Genomic DNA, 23,542 nt, shown 5'->3' with positions numbered 1-23,542 from the left:
GTGTGCGAAAATTAACATATGCGAAAATTCGCATATACAAAATTTACATAAGTGAAAATTCGCATATACGGAAATTAGCATATGCAACTTTTCGCATATGCGAAAATTCGCACACCGGTCTCACACAGTAGTATTAGAGCCTTCTTACACCACATAAGCTGGAAGCAGAGAGGGATGATCACTGTTATGTGTACTGTGAAAAAAAAAAAAAAAAAAAAAACGAATATTCGTAATTACGAATATATAGCGCTATATTCGCGAATATTCGCGAATTCGCGAATATGCGATATTCGCGAATAAAATTCGAATTGCGAATATTCGCGAGCAACACTAATTGATACCAGTCAAGTTGCTGATGGCCTGCAGCCCAAGATCCTATACAAACTCCAATGTTAGGTTAATATACATGCACTCAAGATGCAACTCAGGTGGGAATCAAAAACTATTTTGAGGGGAGCACTCGACTCCCAAATGGTCACTGAATTACAAGGAGTTGTTGTGTTTTTTTTGTTTTGTTTCTCTTTATTTCTATGACTGGGTTTACATATAATATTTTAGTCAGTATTTTGGCAGTATGTTTAATCAAAACCAGGAATGAGATAGAGAAAAACTTAGACAGAAAAAAACCCTGTTTTCTATGTTGTGAGTCTACTGGTTTTGCCTATATTACTGACCAAAATACTGCGTGTGAACCCAGTCTTAATAGCAGTTCTTTTGAAACACTTTGTTATAATTGTACCCCTGACAACCAATTTCTAGAAACCCATCTCTTGTACTTTATTCAGGATGAAGGATGATGATTTACCTATGTCTCAGGCTGACCATCCATCCATTCTTGTCCTGTGCTGGACTTCCATTTACAACTCTCAGATGCTTGGTTGATGCACATGAACCGGGGTCTAAAACCAGAATAAAATTACACAATTTATTTGTTTCATCCATGTAAATGCTGCAAGCATATTTTAGGATTTATCACTTTTACGTGCACTAGTACAGATGTGTTCACCATATTCTTAGAATTTCTCATTGAACATACAATATAAATTCTGGCATGCTCGCAAATCTCTTAATAGGATGCAATTCACATCACAGCCACCTAGTGGCCGCACACATAGCAAATCCCATCTTTTATTGAGATTTTTTTTTTTTTTTCTACTGAGCTATTTATCTTGTATCATACATTTTGCTATATATTGAGCCAGGGTAGTAAGGACGAAAACATACATATATGGATATTATTTCATTCATGACTAAAAAGAATAAATATTTTATGTACTAAAAAAGTTAATTATATTAACTACACATAAGTGTTTGCAAAACAGTAAAATAAAGAAAGGTTAACAGTATTTGATTCATACTTACTGTCTATATTTGCTAATGTGCTGGAAGTGTCTCCTTCACCTGTAAGAGAGATGCATCTAGTTAACATTGTTAGTAGTCTCATATTATGCACTAGGCACTAGAGGTCCTGCACCCAGCTAGGCTCATTTTAGAGAGCGGTCACTAAAGGCCTTTTTATACAGGATGATTAACAGGCAAATTAGTGTTCCTAAAAGTGCTCAGGCCTGATAATTGACTGTAATAATGGGCCAGAGATCAGCCGATTGGATGTTTTGTGCAGCTATGTTTTATTGCTATCGAGCGCACATCTCCCTTTGAAAACAGTGACAAATTTAATGAGCTTCACAAAAGATCCTGTTATTCCTTGTGCAACCCAGATGCATGACTGATGGAGCCTTGATCACTAAGATCAGCACTGGCCATCTGAGGTCGTCGGCCATGTAAAAGGGCCCTTACCAGATGGCTTCATTTCCACATCACAATGTTGTTCCCATAGTGTCTGCAGTTTGAATCAGAAACCATTTTTCCTATGAATCAGACTCTCTGTGTGAGTCGCATAGAGATGCATTAAGAAAGTGGGATCCAATCCACACAGCAGTATCTATGGGATTCAGACAGTCACATGTCCAGAATGACATTGTGTTGTGAAAATAAAGCTGCCCAGTAGGATATCATGCATACCTTTTCACTTTTTTCAAATTTTGTTAAGTTGTAGCTTTGCGCTAAAATCAACAATATTCAAGTTTTCCCATAGTGAAAACAGAAATGTAGAAATGTTTGCTAATTTATTAGAAAAAATAAGTATACACTTTTGGCTGCGTTTCCACTTAACACTTTTTTTTTTTAAAACTGCCGATTCAGTTTTTGAGCCAAAGCCTGAAGTGAATTCAAAAGGAATGGGAAATATAAGGGGAGGACCTATACTTTTTCCTACTGGATCCACTTCTGACTTTGTTAAAAAAAAAAAAAATTGAGTTTACAGACAAGGTAAAGTATTACTGCCCTTTATATGAACTTTTTATATGTCATCCAGACTGAGACCTGATGTGATCTAAACTTTTGACATGCGTGGACAACATGTCAAAAGTTTATGTAAATGACAAAAAGCTTTATAGAATAGACTAGACTGTACTAATAGGCTAAATGGATTTCTGTGAAACAGATTCTAGTGTATATGTCTGAGATTGTGTACCCCCTAGGAACAGGGACTCATGTGAATCCTGACAATCTCTGAACAGTGCTGAAGAATATATTGGCGGCGGTAGATGACCAATGGGAAATATATAAATAATAGTATCAAAAATTTGGATTTTTTTATGTTTTCACATATTTTTTTAAATCCTTGCATTGTCCTCCTCACACCCTTTTTCTGGAATTAATTATCACATTCCATCAAACTCTGCCATAACAATAAAGATGTCAAAAAGGTCTGAAAGTTGGCTTATAATGACTACCAAACCCTTACAGAGCATTTTATACTGCTTGAAATCAAATCATATTTTAATTATTATTATAGATAAAACTTTACAGCTTAAAAAATGTCCAGGGTCATTTTTACATGTTCTTTGAACAATTATGTAAACATTTATTTGTACAAATCTAACCCTGAAATTTCTCTTCATTTCTTATTAGTTGCAAGAACTCCTTTTTGTTTTACATTCATGCTGTAAGGAAATGAAGCCTGTAAGGCTGGGTTCACATATATATTAGTTTTCCAGCATAGTTTCCCTACGGCGTGCACCGGAGGGAAACTTCATGCTAAAACTGATCCCATTCATTTCAATGAGACAGTTCACAATCATCCAGTGTCCAAATTTTGATGCCGGATGGTTGGACACGCTGGACAGCATTGGACAGGGGAACACAGCTTGCTGCGTTACCCTCTCCGGTGCCAGAAACAATGGACACCAGATGCCATTCAACAGATGACAACTTTTCATCAGTTGTGTCATCAGTTGCATCGAGATTTAGGCTGATTTCACCTATTCCGGTTGCTGGACATATATTAACCCAGCCTGACTGTTATCCCTGTGGTTAATCCCAATTTATTTATCAAAATCATACAGAAATGTAAAAAATATATATTCTTAAAATGGTAGCCCTATGATTTAACCCTTTGTAATCTATATATTTTTTTCTGTCCGTTGTATATATTTTTTCCTGTCCCCTTCCCCAAGCTGATTTGATATAGGGTTAAATCACCAGGTTAGGCCTTTAAATTATTTATGTAGCCATTTTAGTGGCTAGAAAGGTTAACAATGGCAAAAAAGGTCTCTTGGACAATATAACTAATTTGTTAATTAACTTGCTATAAATTGTGCCAAAATTTTACATATTTTTGGCACATTTAAGAAACACATGCGTCAAAAAGTATGATCCACTGTACCTTGCTCCCTTATTTCAGTTTTTCACGTAAGCAGTGAGCATAGGGTAGCTCAGTTACATAGTTTATGAGGTTGTAAACATACAAGAGTCCATAAAGTTTAGCCTAAAAAATACCTTTTGCTAGTTGCTTCATACCAGGAAAAATTCCTTCCTGACTCCAATATGGCGATCAGAATAAATCCATTCATCAAGAATATATCCCCATAATTCTAGTATCCATAACTTATAATATTATATTTTTCCAGAAAAAGTTTTAGTCCCCCCCATCCTGAACTTGTTTATTAAGTCAGACATCACAGCATCATGTGGCAGAGAGTTTCATAGTCCCACTGCTATTGCCCCCATCTGTGATTATGATGAAATCTTCTTTTCTTTAGACACAGAGGATGCCCCCTTGTCAGGTTAAGTTTCTACTTGTTTTTTGTGTGCTTCCTCCCCCCCTCCCAAAAAAAAAAAAAACTCCAAAATGGCCCCCATGGCATTTTTTCATTGAAAAAATGCTGCAGCCAGATGTTAGCTGTAAATCAATGAGAAATCGCAAAATTCTTTTTCCACTTTGCGTTTTTCAGTTTGCCATTTTTTCCCTTAATTTTTTTTTTTTTGCGTTTTTCAGCTTCTTGGTGGTTTGGCAAAGTCACAGCATGTTGAGCCTATTGTGTTTTTTTCCCTAAAATTGTGGTGTTTTTCTCCCATAGGAGTCTACGGGAGTAAAAAAAACGCCAAGAAAAACGTCATGTGGGTTTTAATTTTGGCATTATCGAAGGTGGTTTTTATTCTCTTTTAGACTTTAGCAATCCAAAAAAGGGATGGAGGTACCTTTTTTAATAACATTTTGTAGGACACCAATAAAAAAGATACAGTAGTGATGAAAAAAATTGTAGTTAACAAAATTAATATTTTTTATAGCAACATTTTTATTAATGTTTAAAAAGGGATCAATTTATGTGGGTGGGCAGGGAACTAAAGTATGTAGCTGACAATAATAAAAATGTAGAAAGGGGCCATTTAAATGTAAAAATAATTGCTTTTTTATAATTAATTTTGTTAAACTTTATATTAGTAATGTATTTTAATAATGTGCTGAATAAAGTGTGTGTTTTAAACTTTTTTTTACTTTTTTTCTTAATTTTTTTTTTTAGATAGTTCTACTACTCCCAGCATGGAATACACTGTTTCATGATGGGAGTAGTAGTACCTGTACTAATTGACAGATCGCCTCGGGTGTCACTTCTGACACCTGTTGCGATCCTCCTGTATTATGTATAGACGCGGCCGGCTGCTCTTCTATGGTCCCCTGCACTACCGTATATATACACCTATTCATATTTCCCACAGAGAGCTGTGATTGGCTGGATGGTTCCAGCCAATCACAACTCTCTGTGGGAAATATGAATAAGTGTATATATATATGGCAGTCAGAAGTGACACATGCTGCGATCTGTCTATCAATGCAGGTACTACAGCTCCCAGCATGGAGCAGAGTGTGCTCCATGTTGGGAACAGTAGTACCTGCAGTTAGGGACAGATCAGAGTGGGTGTCACTCCTGAAGCCCACTGCGATCATCCTTCATTCTTCTGAGATGCAGAGCGGCTTTCTCCTGCCCTCCGCATCTCTGCACTATACTCCGGCTGGCCATTAATGGGAATAGAAATTCACATCACTGACTCATATTTCCTGCTGAGAGAGGTGATTGGCTGGCACCATCCGGCCAATCCACACTCTGTGCGGAAAATATGAATCAGTGATGTGAATTTCTATTTACATCACTGGCCGGCCAGAGTGTAGAGCAGAGGTGCGAGCAGAGGAGAAAGCTGCTTTGCATCTCTGCAATATAAAGGAGCATCGCATCGGGTGTCAGAAGTGACACCCGAGGCGATCTGTCTATTAGTACAGGTACTACTACTCCCAGCATGGAACAGTGTGTTCCATGCTGGGAGTAGTAGTACTACCTCAAAAATGTAAAAAATAAAGAAAAAGTGAAAAAAAACACACTTTATTCAGCACATTATTAAAATACATTATTTTTACATTTAAATGGCACCTTTCTAAATTTTTATTATTATCGGCTACATTTTTTAGTTCCCTGCCTGCCCACACAAATTGATCCCTGTTTAAAATTAATAAAATAAGTGTTATAAAAAATAAAAATTTTGTTAACATTTTTTTTCCATCCCTACTGCATCCTTTATTTTTATTTATTTTTTGGTACCCAACAAATTAAGAAAAAACGCCAAATGGGCCAAAAATGCAATTTCCACTCAAAGGCAAAAAACGCCAAACACAGGAAAATGCTGTGGCATTTTTTCTGGCATTTTTTTCTGGCATTTTATGGGCCACAAAAAAAAAGTAGAAACTTAGCCTCATGGTTACCGGCCTATTTATAAAAAGATCACTAAAAAGATCTCTGTTCTCTCCATTGATATATTTGTACATTGTGGTCAAATTGTCCCCAAATTTTTTCTCTCAAAACTAAATAATCCCAAGCAGCTACCTGGCACTGATCACTTTAGTTGACCTTACTGTCCGCCAGTTCCCTACTTGACATGCAACAACATGCCCCACAAAGCTTAAAGATTTTGGCATAAAATAGTTGTACAGAATAAGCCAACCAAAACCGATATAAAAAATTCAACAGGTCTAAGGGTGCATGCACACCCCGTTTTTGCAATACAGCTCCCGTATACAGTTTCAAGTAAAAAAAAAAACGTAAGGAACTGTATAGAAAACTGTATGCATTGACTTAACATTGTAAACCGTATGTCAAACGCATCATCCGGTTTAGTCCATTTTGCGTCGTATACATATATGTATACGTTTTGTCCGTTTTTTTACCCGTACCCAAAACCGTAGTCTACCAAGTTTTTTGGTCCGGGTGCAGTATTAAACCGTATTAAACTGTATAAGTTTTTTTTTTTTTACATGGGAGTCAATGGGAACCGTACAGAACCGTATGTGCGTATGGTTCCCTCTGGTTTTCCCCATACAGTTTTTGACTTTGCACAGGTTTTTTTTTCTCTGAATTTCAATCAAACAAGTGAAACTTTATTCAAAATGAAGTGAAAAGTTAAAAACGTATACATTTTTTTCTTGAAAGACGGATGCAACCGGACATCATTTTTCAAACCGTATACGTTTTTTAACCGAAAATGGGTTGAAATCTGTACACACGTTTTGATAGTTTGGTCAGGTTTTGAGAAATTAATTTTTCATCCAAAACCTGATACAGGAACTGTATTGCAAAAATGTGGTGTGAATGCACCCACAATGCCACAAATGTATCACACAACATAAGCCACTGTGAAAAATGTAACGCCCCCTCAGACTGCCTAGTCTAAGTTTATGCTAAGTATTTTACAGGATTAGTAATTCTACCTAAATACTTTTTGTCAGATATTTGCTGATGATAAACTTTTCTCTGGATACCCCAGTAATCTGTAGGAGAAGCAAGTAGGAATTGATCCATTCCCTTGCAGCACCACAACAGGGAAAAAGAAAAATATCTTTATACCCATTATTTGCTAGGTCCTCTAGAGGTAGACATTCTTTTCTTTACCACTCTTCTCTCTGGTGTGGATTCTAAAAGGAGGAAACTTTTCCAGAATTTAATAATTGTGTATTCAAAATGTTATTTTCTACCCCAAGCAACTCCCTTTATTAGATGGAATAGGTATTTTCAGAGGTTTTCTTGTGCATGTTATCCACTGCTGGGTCAATTAATTAAGTCATTGCATTGATATTATAGCCACAGCCTAAAACATTCTCGATTGAACAAGATATTAACACAAGGGAATGAAAAATGAAGGAAATTTTAAATGTACTAATTTCCCATGCATCTTAGAAGATTTTTATACGAAACTGCAGTGAATAAAGGTATCAGCTTTACAGACCCAACTGGATTATATTTTTCTCTCCATTACTACTACAGGATTTTCATCTTGTTAGATAAGAATCAAAATGATAAGTTTCTACAAAATGTGTGCAATAATGGCTAACAATATTTATGAGATCAATATTTATACTCATCAAAATGGCAATAAATGTGCATGCCAATTCTGCATGCTAGATACACGCACTGTATAATGCTGCCTGATCGCATGTTACAATATTTCATTAAATATCATCAAGACTTCAGACTGTATTGTATTGCATACTATACTTACATCTAGAAATCTGACAATAGTCCCAGGGTATTAGAGGATTATCGGTATAACACCAGGGTCCATGAGCATCATTGTCAGGATTTCTGCAGTAATTTTTTTCAAGTATGGAAACATCTGGCTCACGGAATGTATGTCTACAATGTAACAAAAAGTAAGTAAAAAATAATTTCTTTACAGTAATTAACTAAATGTACATCTATTTCAACAGCAAGGTATTCTATAAATCATTTGAAACATATAGTAAATGAAAAATGTATTATTTAGTCCAAATATTATCATAGCTTTGCAAAATAAAAAGGAACTATAACATTTTGCATGATTTTAAATATAATTTTGCTTGGTTTAAATGTTCAGTATTAAGACAGAAAAACATAATATTTGCATACCTCCGTACGTCAACCATATTTTTCTCCCACATGGCACATGGAAGCCTGAATCGAGTTCTAGATATCGTCCCTCTGTAGGTGATGCCATTGCCATAGTAACACTCTAAAGATACCAAATATATATTAAAGCTAAGAAAATCAGAATAAACAGAGGCTGACACAAATTCCCACCCAAAAGCAAACAGCAAAGTCTCCGAGTAGCAGCTGCTCCAGAGGTTTTTCACTTTACACAAAAGAAAAGAGAAAAAGCTTTACAACTAAAACTAAACAAGTCTTTGATTGGAAACGAAGACCAAAAGGCTGAATAAATACACAAATGGATTAAAGTTCTTTTTATTAAAATGAGAAAAAAAAAAGCCATCTGGAAGAGGAAAATCTTGTTCTGTACTTATTTGTTTACATCACTTCTGATATGTGGCTATAGGGAGAAGAGCCTAAAGGAAAGTCCTGCAGTTTTGTCACAAAAAGTTGAAAGTGTTGAAAAGCAATATTACAAGTGTTCTTATAATTTGCTATGCAGAGTAATAGTGCAACTGATTTTATAATACTTTACATTAATTAGCATTTTTTTTAATAACATGCAATATAAAAGGTAACAATAGAAAATGACTATAAACAAAACTAAAATTTAACTACTGTACAACAACTCACTCCTGATCCCAAACTATGAGTCCAACTAAATCTCTTCCTATATGCTAAAAGGATATTTGTATGCATTAAATAAGGTTGTTTCTGCAGCATGTGCATGGATTACTGAAAGCCCTATATACTGTAGATAAAGGAAGAATTTGTAGACATTTCTGCAACAAATTAGTACACATGGCTGTCATAAAAAATATTCTTTAGCTCAAAAACCTATTACCAACAGATATGCTAACAGCAGTGGCTCTTATGGACCTTGGATTTGGGATTTTTTGGGAAGTATTATTAAACTTTTTTGGGCTACTGCTAAAGCTAAAGCTATAGCCCAAAATTGGCTGTTTTTAATTGTAACATTGTTTTGGGATTAATACATCCCAAATTACATAACAAAATAGAAGCTTTTTTTGGCATGTACACAACCTAAAAGAAATATCCAGCGCTTAATTTTATTGATTAAACAATTAAGGAACTAAAAGACGATTCCCTAAGAGAAAATTAAACTGCCATGTTTGGGGGGAAATTTATTACCCATTAAAATGGTCACTTTATGGCCCCAAAATACAGTCTAAAATATGGTCAGTCATTTATGGTCTTAAGGCAAAAATTGTAAATTTTGTTCCAGATCCAATTGCTACTGCAACAGCTGCCAAAGTATAAGGTATAACTGCATATCATATTATAATCTAATAGTTATGTCTAGGTAGAGCTAACATAAGAGCAGCATCTATCACAACATAGTATGAAGAATGCTAATGCTAAGTGCTTTTGACTTTGCATCTTTTTACGTAAGAAATCAATGCCTCCTGTTAGTGAACTAATGTTTTCCTGTCTAACCATCAATCCTAAACTCATTTGCTTGTGATAAATGTACCACAATGTCCCATTGATCAACCTTTCCTCACCTCCTTTCCCTTTCCCTCTGCTGCAATGCCCTTTATTGTCCATGTTGACACTTGTCTCTCATCATAGAAATATTTACATCAACTTCAAAAATACTTCCGTTAGCTCTGCTAAACAAAATATCCTATGAGCTGAATATTGTTCTCAAACTCGTTATAAAGCATTTGCATCAATAGTCATCAGATATATATATATATATATATATATATATATATTTGTTTGTCTGGCTGATCTGGCACATTCTGTAAAGACAAGTTGAAGCCAGGAGAAGTCAACCTTGGCCAGATGGAGAAGAAAAGGAAAGTGAACAGCGCCAAACAAAGACCTCACTGTGATTCACCTAAAGTAGACGTCACCTTTAAGTTTCTATATGTAACTGTAATTACTTATACTGTCTGCAGAACCTGTATAGTGTTGGTATCTATCTCTATATGGACACTGTATGTAGGGAATATTGGTCTCTGTATAGTGGATTTTATTCAGCAGCAGTGTGGTAGTAATAATAGTCATTACATTGTGACAATATGTGGTTATGGTGTAGCAGTATTATTGTCCCCTGTATACTGATATTAGTATATTAGTATGCAGAATTTGGTCAGTAGTTACTAAACCCAGAACATTTTTAATTTGCCTAAAATCTGCAGGAGATTATGTCGACAAAAACCTGAGGCGCATTTTTGTTCACTAACATATGACTAGGACTAGAATTAGGAAGATGACTAAAATACAACCAGAACTAAAATTGACTAAAACTAAAATTAAATTGGCCCGCCAAAATTAACCCCTTAAGGACACAGCCATTTGGGCCTTAAGGACACAGACAATAAAATTTTTACGTTTTTGTTTTTTCCTCCTCGCCTTCAAAAAATCATAACTCTTTTATATTTTCAGCCACAGACTAGTATGAGGGCTTGTTTTTTGCGCGACCAGTTGTCCGTTGTAATGCCATCACTCACTTTACCATTAAATGTATGGTGCAACCCAAAAAATACTATTTGTGTGGTAAAATTAAAAAGAAAACCACAATTTTGCAAATTTTGGAAGGTTTTGTTTTCACGCTGTACAATTTATGGTAAAAATGACATGTGTGCTTTATTCTTTGGTTCAATGCAATTAAAATGATACCCATGATAACATACTTTTCTATTATTGTTGCATTTAAAAAAAATCGCAAACTTTTTAACCAAATTAGTATGTTTAAAATCCCCCTATTTTGAGGACCTATAACTTTTTAATTTTTCCGTATAAGCAGTGGTATGAGGTCTCATTTTTTGCGCTGTGATCTATAATTTTTATTGACACCATATTTGCTTATATAGAACTTTTAATCCATTTTTTATAAATCTTTTGGGGAGTAAAATGTTATTAAAAAAAGCATCTATTTTGGACTTTTTTATTTTTACGTTCACGCCATTCACTGTACGGTATCACTAACATTTTATTTTAACAGTTCAGATATTTACGCACACGGCGATACCAAATATGTATAGAAACTATTTTTTAACACTTTTTGGGGGTGAAATTTGGAAAATGGGACAATTTACATTTTTATTGGGGGGAGGGGGTTTTTCAAATTTGTTTTTACTTAATTTTTTTACTTTTTTTACTTTTATTTTTATTAATAATAATTTATTTTTATTAAAATGTAATAGTCCCCATAGGGGACTATTTATAGCAATCATTCGATTGCTAATGCTGTTCAGTGCTATGTATAGGACACAGCACTGATCAGCATTATCGGTCATCTTCTGCTCTGGTCTGCGGGAAGGCAGATCAGAGCAGAAGACTCCCGGAAGGGAGCGGAGCCAGGTGAGGGGACCTCCGTCTGCCATGCTGGATGATTGGATCACCGCGGCAGCGCTGCGGGCGATCCGATCATCCATTTTAGTGACCACGATGCTGCAGATGTCGTGATCTGTATTGATCACGACATCTGAGGGGTTAATGGCGGACATCCGCGGGATCGCGGGTGTCCGCCATTACGGGCGGGTCCCTGGCTGCGATCAGCAGCCGAGACCTGCCGCGCCTGATCCGGGCTTCGCTCCAATGCTCGCGGTTATGCTTAGGACGTAAATGTACGTCCTGGTGCGTTAAGTACCACCTCACCAGGACATACATTTACGGCGCTCGTCGTTGAGGGGTTAACACTGGTGGAAATCAACTTCTTGTGTACCTGGATAGTTACTAGAAAAAAAGGGATCACAACCATAGCATTCTATGCCACCCTTTTTATTCTCTGCACAGACCTGCTGCATTGAAAATTGTAGTAATGAATGCCAAAGGAGCTGCAGTAATTTAGTTCTGGGGATCAGAATGGGTTCCTATAGTCAGTCTCTACTGATCACATATGTTATATGCCTATTATTTATTACTTAATGCTCTTAAAGGGGTACTCCGGTGGAAAACAATTATTTTCAAATCAATTGGTGCCAGAAAGTTAAACAGATTTGTACATTACTTCTATTAAAAAATCTTAATCCTTCCAGTACTTATCAGCTGTTGTATACTCCAGAGAAAGTTGCATTGCTCTTTTCTGTCTGATCACAGTACTCTCTATTGACACCTCTGTCCATGTCAGGAACTGTCTAGAGCAGGAGAGGTTTGCTAAATGGATTTACTCCTACTCTGGACAATTCCTGACACAGACAGAGGTGTCAGCAGAGAGCACTGTGGTCAGACAGAAAAGAACCACTCATCTTCCTCTGTAGTATACAGCAGCTGAAAAGTACTGGAAGGGTTAAGTAATTTACAAATCTGTTTAACTTTCTGGACACAGTTGATATGAAAATAAAAAATAAAAAATTCCACCAGTGTACCCCTTTAACTCCTTCCTAGGGATGAGAGAATTGAATCCAAATTCGTTTATGAATTTCAGGAAAAATTTGATTCGCAACTAATGTGAATATCATATAACTGGTGCCAGAAAGTTATACAGATTTGTAAATGATTTCTATTTAAAAATCTTATTCCTTCCAGTACTTATCAGATGCTATATGCACCACAGTAAGCTCTTTTCTTTTTGAATTTCCATACTGTCTGACCACAGAGCTCTTTGCTGACACATCTGTCCATTTTTTGGAACTGTATAGAGCAGGATATTTGCTATGGGGATTTGATCCTACTCTGGACAGTTCCTACAATGGACAGATGTGTCAACAGAGAATGGAGATTTGATCCTACTCTGGACAGTTCCTATAATGGACAGAGGTGTCAGCAAAGAGCACAGTGGTCAGACAGAAAGGAAATTCTAAAAGAAAAGAACTTCCTGTGGAGCATAAAGCTTCTGATGAATACCGGAAAGATTATGATTTTTAAATAGAAGTAATTTACAAATCTGTTTAACTTCCTGGCACCAGTTGATAAAAAAAAAAAAATGTTTTCCAGTGGAGTACCCCTTTAATAATGTGAGAGTAGAGCCTTACAGGGGAAGTTTTTACCTCCATCGGTTGCAATGGACCATACGTTGTTCCCTTCCACCTTTTAGAGGTCTTTGCATAACATCAATACTTGGTGGTGTAGGTGGCGGAATTTTTTGCACACCTTTCCGTTTGTTTGATTTAACAAAAAAAATGTGGGTACATATATTTTATTCTAAGCATATTATTAAAAGTTACATTTTACGTAATGCATATCCTCAATGCTTACTTGTGCACACTAACACTTTTTTCAAAAGAGACAGTTTTCTTCTGCCTACCTGCCTCAGCTACTATTCTGATCCTGCCACCTGCCTGATGCCTCACATCTAATGCCAAGTTTTTCCTTTTTTCACCCACCTTCGTTACGGTACTGGTATTGCCACCCACTGCACAACTCTGTAGCCGAGTCACTTTCAGGACTCCTGATGCTGCTGCTGCCACCTCCAGGCTGCCTAATTCTGCCGCCATATGTTCTCCTTGTGCTGATGCCACCTCCAGGCTGTCTCATTCTGCCACCATATGTTCTCCTCATGCTGATGCCACCTCCAGGCTGTCTCATTCTGCCAACATATGTTCTAATCATGCTGATGCCAGCTCCAGGCTGTCTCATTCTGCCACCATATGTTTTCCTCATGATGATGCCAGCTCCAAGCTGTCTCATACTGCAACCATATGTTCTCCTCATGCTGCTGCCACTTCCAGGCTGTGTCATTCAGCTACTATATGGTCTCCTCATGCTTCCGCCACCTCCAGGCTGTGTCATTCAGCCACTATATGTTCTCATGCTGCCGCCAAGTCCAGACTTTGTCATTCAGCCACTATAGGCTGCCACCAACTCCAGGCTGTGTCATTCAGTCACTATATGGTCTCCTCTTGCTGCCGCCAACTCCAGGCTTTGCCATTCAGACACTATATGGTCTCCTCTTGCTGCCACCAACTCCAGGCTGTGCCATTCAGCCACTATATGGTCTCCTCATGCTGCCTCCAACTCCAAGCTGTGTCATTCAGCCACTATATGGTCTCCTCATGCTGCCGCCACCTCCATGCTGTGTCATTCAGGCACTATATGGTTTCCTCATGTTGCTGCCAACTTCACGCTGGGTCATTCAGCCACTATATGGTCTCCTCATGCTGCCACCAACTCCAGGCTTTCTCATTCAGCCACTATATGGTCTCCTTATGCTGCCACCAACTCCAGGCTTTGTTATTCAGCCACTATATGGTCTCCTCATGCTGCCGCTGCCTCCATGCTATGTCATTCAGGCACTATATGGTCTCCTCAAGCTGCCGCCACCTCCACGCTGGGTCATTCAGCCTCTATATGGTCTCCTCTTGCTGCCGCCAAATCCAGGCTGTCATTCAACCACTATATGGTCTCCTCATGCTACCTCCACCTCCACGCTGTGTCATTCAGCCACCATATGGTCTCCTCATGCTGCCGCCACCTCCATACTGTGTCATTCAGACACTACATGGTCTCCTCACGCTGTGGCCACCTCCACGCTGGGTCATTCAGCCACTATATGATCTCCTCATGCTGCTGCCAACTCCAGGCTGTGTCATTCAGCCACTTTATAATCTCCTCATGATTCCGCTACCTCCAGGCAGTGTCATTCAGCCACTATATGATCTCCTCACGCTGCCACAAACTCCAGGCTGTGTTATTCAGCCACTATATGCTGCCGCCAACTCCAGGCAGTGTCATTCAGCCACCATGTGGGCTCTTCATGCTGCCGCCAACTCCAGGCTGCGTCAGTCAGCCACTATATGTTTTCCTCATGCTGCCACCACCTCCACTCTGTGTCATTCAGCCACTATATGGTCTCCTCATGCTGCCGCCAACTCCAGGCTGTGTCATTCAGCCACTATATGTTCTCCTCATGCTGCTGCCACCTCCATGCTGTGTCATTCAGCCACTATAAGGTCTCCCCATGGTGCCGCCAGCTCTACACTGTGTCATTCAGCCACTATATGGACTCCTTATCTCCTTATGCGGCCGACACCTCCATGCTGTGTCATTCAGCCACTATATGGTCTCCTCATGCTGCCGCCAACTCCATGCTGTGTCATTCAGCCACTATATGGTCTTCCCATGCTGCCGTCTTCTCCACGCTGTGCCATTCAGCCACTATATGGTCTCTTCATGCTGCCACCACCTCCACTCTGTTATTCAGCCACTAAATGGTCTCCTCATACTGATGCCACCTCCAGTCTATGACATTGTGCTGCTCTCCGACAGTGATTCCAATAGCAACACCTCTGATCTGCATGTCATACTGAATAACAGCATTATTTCACTAACCCAGCACACACACCCTATGCATTTTACAGCAAGGCAACATTTTCTGCACCCCTATTGAGGCTCTCTCTAGGCCAGAAATAGCCGTTTTTAATAGCGATTCGGACCAAAACTAATTTTTTTTCCAAAAATTTGATGAATCGGCCGAATCAAATTTTTCAAAAATTCTCTCATCTTTAGTCCTACCTATTGCCGAAGTTTTGTAAAACTGATCAGATAAGAACAAATATATTGCTTCCTTTAATTGTTTTCATGGTAAAAAATTACTTCACATAGTCTAATGTATCACCGGCACACATACATATATCATGCTTGTCATATTTACTGTGACCTCTCTCACACTCATCAAATTCAGGCCTCCAGCTAAGACTCACTTTTGGAATCCCACATCCAGCAAAATACAACTTTGTTTTACAAATACGTTTACATACTTATGTTATCATTTTTTCTCCTGCTCTTAGTATAACATCTGCTTCAAAAAAAGTGAAGGTAGTTTAGATAAGGTATCAAAAAGATGTATAAAAGTTACCACCCCCCCCCCCCCAGGGTTTTAGTGGAATTACCTTAAAATGATAGACTAGATTAACTCTATAATCTAACAATGTTCTGACAATGTTTAGTCTAACAATTTACATAATTTCTTCATTTTAGTTTTACAAATATTTGATTTAATATTACAACTGTTACATTTTAAATACTGTGCCATACACAAAATGATAATGAAAACATTCAGTTACCTTTATGATTGGAAGCTTCACATTTCGGTATTTGTGAACAGTGACCAATACGAACATTTGGATCCGTTGTAAAACACCATGGGTGGTACTCTGATCCATCAGGATTTCGACAGTAATTTTCACTCAAATCCCTACAGTAGGTTTAACATACAGATATATATCATTTTTCTGAGAAAGGTACAATTATATGAAGTGTATTTTTAGTAACTGAAAAACATAAATGACATGTAAATACATCTTTGCCTCCCACAAGTAACCCCCCCCCCCTGGAGTCCTTAGTAGGTAACAGTGCCCCCTTTGAGTTCCCTACAAGACAACAGTGTCCTCTCTTCGTCCATACAACATGATAGTGCCTTTTTGAGCCCCTTCCACTGACTTTGTCATCTTGTACAATTCTTTCTTGCATTTACCCCTTTAGGCAGAGTATGTCCCCTATATATTCCTTCATATTCTGTTAAGTTCATGCTATAGCCTAAGAGCAGTAGTGAGAGTGGAGAACCAAAGATACAGGATATGCCTGCTGCCATCAGTGTGCACTCTGCATCATGGTATCTGCTATAGAGCAATGTGAAAGTATAGCTTTCCTAGTATGGCTGGCTAAGGGGCCCAGTCACAACTGCAACTGTACCTCTGCAATTTCTATCACTGTGGCACTTCTTTAATGTGATTATTTCTGTTTGCATTAAAAATGCACTAAACAACCACAATTAAGTTGCAGATTTATTACTTAATTCTTTTTTTGATCAACAGAACAGAACAGAACAGCCACTGTTACATACCACCAATGCTTTGGGTGTCTATATGTGTTAAATTTCTCTTTTGTATGAATGTATATTTCTTTCTTCCTGGCTGGATTCTCAGAGTTTGGCACTTTTCTTTGTAGCCCGGTTTGTGAGGTGTTTCCAAAGTTACCATCTTTGGGGTAACCGCATTTATGTTTTGTGCAATCAGCTGTACAATATACTTATACTGAGTACATTGCATGCATTTTATACTTATGTCTCCATTTTTTGGCATTATTCTGGCATTCTTATATCATTCCATGTTGTTCATTCACCAATGTACTTGTGTGTTTTCTGTCTGGTATGGCTACTACTCCCATTTCAGTTTTTATGTGTTTTATGTCTTGAATATTAATAAAGTTTGCATTTTGATATCATTTTGGAGTCAGATGTTTTTAGATTTGTGTTCTTTTTTATATTACTTATTTTTTATTGAGTTTTGGAGGATACAGTATAATGGCAATGCAAGGATTGAGCATACAGTAATATGATAAAACATTATACATTATACATACTCAGTTACAGTATAAATTGACAGATCATAAGGGAAGATACAGAATGAGTTTTAGGAGGAGGAGAAAGCATAGCTGTCTAGTTATGTCGTGCCATCTTCGTCCATCAGGGAGGTCGATAGATATGTTAGGCCCTTATGAAAGCTAACAGATTGGTATTATCCTTCATCTAGTTTAACTGCTGAGTTTGGTACAAACTATATAACCAGAACTAAGACAAACAAAACTTTTTGTAGTTCTGGGTTGTGTATAATTCAATAAAGTAATGTAATCTTTATTAAATTATAAAGATACAGGGTTAATAGGTCAGCAAAGGGGACATTTCAATTTCACTGGTTGTTGTACTGTCCACAGAATCCAGGAAATTAACGTTTCCAGTAAAAAATGTATTATTTAAACTTCACATGCAATATTTCTGTTTTTTAAACAATTGGGTTATTCATACTTTGCTGTTTGTGTGCTACTGCAATCCACTTTTTTTTTTTTTCAAATAAAATTTTAGAAGCTGAGAACAATCCACAAGTCAAGATTAAAAGCAGCCATCTTGCTTCAAAGTAATAATGGAAGGGTATTATGTAATATCTATGTAAAACATCTTCTAATGCAAAACCATAAATGCATCATTATCTAGAAAGTAATAATGTGATAAAAGATTTAGTGATTAAAAACTTAATTGTGTTTGTATGTGAGAACCTATAAATCACTTTAAGTATTTCTAGTAATTCACATGTTGGCAATATTAACAGAAATATCTCTGAGAGGACTGTGAAAGAAAAAAAAATAAACAATACAAAATGCACATCCATACAGTCAGCAAAGATGAAAAAAGGAATGTGGAATGCATGCTAGATAATGTGAGAAGTGCACTTTAATGTTCTGCTTTGTTAAAGGGATATGCCAACAAAGTTATCCTTTATACTGTACTCAGCTTTCTTGGGCAGTTCCCATGAAGCATGAATGGAGCAACCACAGCTCTGTCCTCAGGAGAGACTCTGTTCCCTTTTCTATCAATCGCAGATAGCCCAGCAGTCAGACCCCCATGATCAGATAGTTATCCCCTAATTTGTATTAATTGGGCAAACCCCTTTAAAGGGGTACTCCGCCCCTAGACATCTTATCCCTATCCAAAGGATAGGGGATAAGATGTCAGATCGCCGGGGTCCCACTTCTGAGGACCCCCGGGATCACCACTGCGGCACCCCGCTATCAGAGTTCGCTCTGTGTGTAATGACGGGCGATACAGGGGATGGAGCAGAGTGATGTCATGGCTCCGCCCTTCGTGACATCACGACCCGCCCCCCATAATGCAAGTCTAAGGCCTGGGGGTGTGATGATCGCCACTCCCCCTCCCATAGACTTGTATTGAGGGGGCGGGCCGTGACATCACATAGGGGTGGAGCCATGACATAACGATACTCCGGCCCTTGTATTGGAAAGTGAACACGCAGCGGCGATCCCGGGGGTCCTCAGTAGCGAGACCCCGGCGATCTGACATCTTATCCCCTATCCTTTGAATAGGTGATAAGATGTCTAAGGGCGGAGTACCCCTTTAAGAACAAGACAAACATTTTTGAGTATACATGTCCCTTAATTTAACATTCATTTTATAAACGTTTGTAGCGCGGAAATACACTTCACTTGCAGGCTTGGCGCGCTGTCTGACTGATTACAAGAGATGGGATCTATTATAGTCTAATGGCTGAGTACATGTTTATTGCTCCACCATTACTTATCTAAGGCCTTCACTTGAGTGATCCATATATGGAATAGATCTATGAGGCTGTGTATTCATGTGATTCCATAGGATTAATAGAGGTGTGTTCTTCCAACTACATAAAAAATTATACATCAAAAGTAAAAAAATATTCATCTTTGCATGACTGCATGACTCATTTTGGAACTCTGTACTATTGCTGTGACTTATTTCTTAATATTATCTTTCACGAATTTCCATGAACACACATACACCTCTAGTGAATTCAAAGACACATAATTATTGAAAAGTTAAGAGAAAGTAAGATGTATTTATCACCAGAGATTTTTCCAAGGGTAACATCCAAGGGTTTTCCAGGGTTGCTCCCAGCAACTTAACGGTCCTCTATCTAAGCAATATATATATTTCACTAAGTGATAGCTATGCATAGTAACTAAATAAACACTGTTAATAATTTAAGGTTAAGCCATTCTCCTCCAAAGTTTGCATCATCTAGCTCCTCATTCGTGCTCTAAATGTCCAAGATATAAATCCAACCACACTTCATCAATAGACACTATGCGTTCAGCTTCTTCCTCTCTAACTCTCTACCATAACTTTTAATATGATGTATGATCTGAATATTGAAGTAAACTAGTGATCTTTTTTGTTCCCTTTAAATTCTGGATATGGCCAATTTCTATAGTGTGAATTAGATGTGTACTCAGACATGCCTGCTGCTCTTTCCCCATGGTTGCATATAATGTATAACATACTTATGTATAACATATTTATACAACATATTCATAGAGCGTTCTTCTGATGTGACTTGTAGCCTATGACAAATATTTTAGGCATGACTCATTATCTCTTCATAGTTTGCTGATACCAAAGGCCTACACACCTAGCACCAACAATTAGGCCACATTCTTAGAATCTCAGGTTACGTACTTTGCGCACAAAAAAATGTCATTAACCTTGACAAGCTTTCTGATGTGTAGCGCAGGAGACAGTCATATGGTTACATGATAATGGAATGATCATCCCCAGGAGATGAAATTAGATTTGAGATCGACAGATAGATTGTAGATAGGTCAAGAGTTAGATAGACAGATAGATAGATACAGCAAAAGGATGTTGAGGCAGCACAACCCAAGGAAGATGTAGTTGGTGGGTGCAGGCTGATTTAAACAGTCCCAGTCGCAGACTGTATAGAGATATCCAGCAAAAAGGTTCAGTAGCACACCAAAAGGATTGCAAACAAGGTGATTTTTAATGTCCCATGTTTAGATTCAACGTTTAAGCAGTATCTCACTGCCTTTCTAGAGCATTTCCTTATTCACATTTGATTAAATAAATTGATACCTTATCTGTAGGAATGCTATGGTTGATCCTCTTTTTGCTATAATTGAAGACTAAACCTCCATCCAAGGTTTTCTCTATGAAGGAGATTTATCATTCTTTTCAAACGTATGGCATTTACACGACAATTTCTTTTTAACTTACATTTGCTTACATGTGACCTTTTATCAAATAGTCGCACGACCTTGATAAATAAATTGCATGTAAGCAAAACTCGGGAAACATCCTTAAAAAAGCATTTTTTAAAGCAGAAAAGTTTTCCCTTATGTTAATATCCGAAGTTCTTTATTACTAGTTGCGTTGCTAGAGAGTGGCAGGGAGGGGAGGGCGTACCGGATCAGGTGACACCCTGACTGGCATGCCTGGCACTAAATAGCTGCACTATCCCGCAACAAACCATTCGCCCTCCTCAGAAATTAAAAAAATATTAAAAACATACTATGCTGCACCATGAATATCCGTACTCTGGAGGCTTTTTTGTTTTATTTTGAACTTGCATTTTGTGACATTGGTGTGCGGAGTCTTGCGTCGCTGCGCTGAGGCCAGAGTTTACGTCAGGAAGGAAGATAGCACAGCACCAACAATCGTGAAGCCACAAAAAAAAAAAAATGGCTCCATACGTTGCCCACCCCAAAATGTGTATGAAGCTGTATTACTATGGATGTTTCTTTTTTTTTTTTTTATGAAAAATTTTAGTGCCCCATATGGGTTATTTACTTAGTCTGTAAAAATTCTTACACAATTATTTTGTGCCTTCATCTATTTTAACACAACATTAATTTTAAAATGTAGTGGGTACGCCAGCATGTACAGCAGGGCCGGCCTTAGATGTTCAGGAGCCCTGTGCGAGCTAACCTTGTGGCGCCCTCCCCCACCCTATTACCCCATAAACTTACACAAAGAAGAAAAAAATCTTTGTAACAAATATTTTTTTTAAAATATTTAATCATTCCCCTGCCCCCTTAATCAGTCCCATGTCCCCCTTAATCAGATGCAGTATAGTTCCCCCGCATGAGGTGCAGTATAGCTCCAAACATTAGGTGCAGTATAGTTCCCCACATTAGGTGCCATATAGTTCCCCCAACATTAGGTGCAGTATAGTTCCCCCACATTAGGTGCCATATAGTTCTCCACATTAGGTGCAGTATAGCTCCCCACATTAGGTGCAGTATAGTTCCTCACATTAGGTGCAGTATAGCTCCCCCACATTAGGTGCAGTATAGTTCCCCACATTAGGTGCAGTATAGCTCCCCACATTAGGTGCAGTATAGTTCCTCACATTAGGTGCAGTATAGCTCCCCCACATTAGGTGCAGTATAGTTCCCCACATTAGGTGCAGTATAGTTCCCCACATTAGGTGCCATATAGTTCCCCCAACATTAGGTGCAGTATAGTTCCCCCACATTAGGTGCCATATAGTTCTCCACATTAGGTGCAGTATAGCTCCCCACATTAGGTGCAGTATAGTTCCTCACATTAGGTGCAGTATAGCTCCCCCACATTAGGTGCAGTATACTTCCCCACATTAGGTGCAGTATAGCTCCCCACATTAGGTGCAGTATAGTTCCCCCACATTAGGTGCAGTATAGCTCCCCACATTAGGTGCAGTATAGCCCCACATTAGGAAGAAGCAGGTTCCCCACATTAGGTGCAGTATAGCCCACATTAGGAAGAAGCAGGTTCTCCAAATTTGGTAGCATTGTCGTTCCCCCATCCCCCCCACCCCCCCCCCCCAACCGACTCACACACACACACAGGCAACCACACATGCAGATACACACACACACACACATAGACAGACAGACAGACAACCAAACATGCACACACACACAGACAGACACCCACACATGCACACATACACAGACAGACACCCACACATACACATAGACAACCTTACCTGACCTGCACTGTGCTTCTCTTCTCTCCGGCGGCCTGACAAGTGACGTCACTGACGTCCTGTGCGGGTCTGCGGAGGGATGTCCCATGTGCGACTTCCCTCTTCAGACTCGGGCCGGCCAGCCAACCGGAGATGCAGGGCAGGGTAAGTGAAGCCTTCCGGTGTAATGAAGAAAACTGTGCCCTGAAGCGGAATGTGACCCTCTGCACAGGGACACAGTTGAGGGAGGGTAGTGGGAATGTAATGAGAGGGAGCGGCCTGCAAAGCAGAAAACTGTGTCCCTGTGCGGAGGGTCACATTCCACTACAGGGCACAGTTTTCTTCATTACACCGGCATTTAGCGCTGCCTGCCTGAAGCAGGGCTAAATCCCGGGCGTCGGGCAATACAAATTATATATACTTGGTGCGAGCTGTGTCGGCCGCCCCTGTTGCTATGGCGCCCTGTGCGGCAGCACAGCTCGCACACCCCTAAGGCCGTTCCTGTGTACGTGTCCTTAAATCAACAAGGTGTGCAGTGTGTATTTTCAACCTTAAAATGAATAGAGTTATTAGTTATATAATAATTTATTTCTATAATTAACATTAACATTAAAGGGGTATTCCAGGCCAAAACTTTTTTTATATATCAACTGGCTCCGGAAAGTTAAACCGATTTGTAAATTACTTCTATTAAAAAATCTTAATCCTTCCAATAGTTATTAGCTTCTGAAATTGAGTTGTTGTTTTCTGTCTAACTGCTCTCTGATGACTCACGTCCCGGGAGCTGTGCAGTTCCTATGGGGATATTCTCCCATCATGCACAGCTCCCGGGATGTGACATCATCATTGAGCAGTTAGACAGAAAACTTCAGAAGCTAATAACTATTGGAAGGATTAAGATTTTTTAATAGAAGTAATTTACAAATCTGTTTAACTTTCCGGAGCAAGTTAATATATATATATATATATATATATATATATATATATATATATATATATATATATATATATAAAGGTTTTGCCTAAAATACCCCTTTAATGTAGTAGCTT

General features: G+C 38.4%; 1 protein-coding gene across 1 annotated transcript in view; it reads right to left on the bottom strand.

Annotated features, from left to right (window-relative positions):
* The window catches only part of HGF (hepatocyte growth factor), a 196,585-nt gene that overhangs the window by 18,231 nt on the left and 154,812 nt on the right, over positions 1–23,542 (bottom strand). The window contains exons 9-13 of the mRNA XM_056573419.1: positions 16,268–16,398; positions 8,274–8,376; positions 7,888–8,021; positions 1,363–1,401; positions 806–899 (exon numbers count right to left, since the gene is read on the bottom strand). Of these exons, the coding sequence (XP_056429394.1) occupies positions 806–899; positions 1,363–1,401; positions 7,888–8,021; positions 8,274–8,376; positions 16,268–16,398 (501 nt within the window). The remainder of the gene's footprint in view (positions 1–805; positions 900–1,362; positions 1,402–7,887; positions 8,022–8,273; positions 8,377–16,267; positions 16,399–23,542) is intronic.

Source organism: Hyla sarda, chromosome 4, assembly GCF_029499605.1.
Source record: "Hyla sarda isolate aHylSar1 chromosome 4, aHylSar1.hap1, whole genome shotgun sequence".
NCBI lineage: Eukaryota > Metazoa > Chordata > Amphibia > Anura > Hylidae > Hyla > Hyla sarda.
This window is presented reverse-complemented; position numbering and strand designations above follow the sequence as displayed.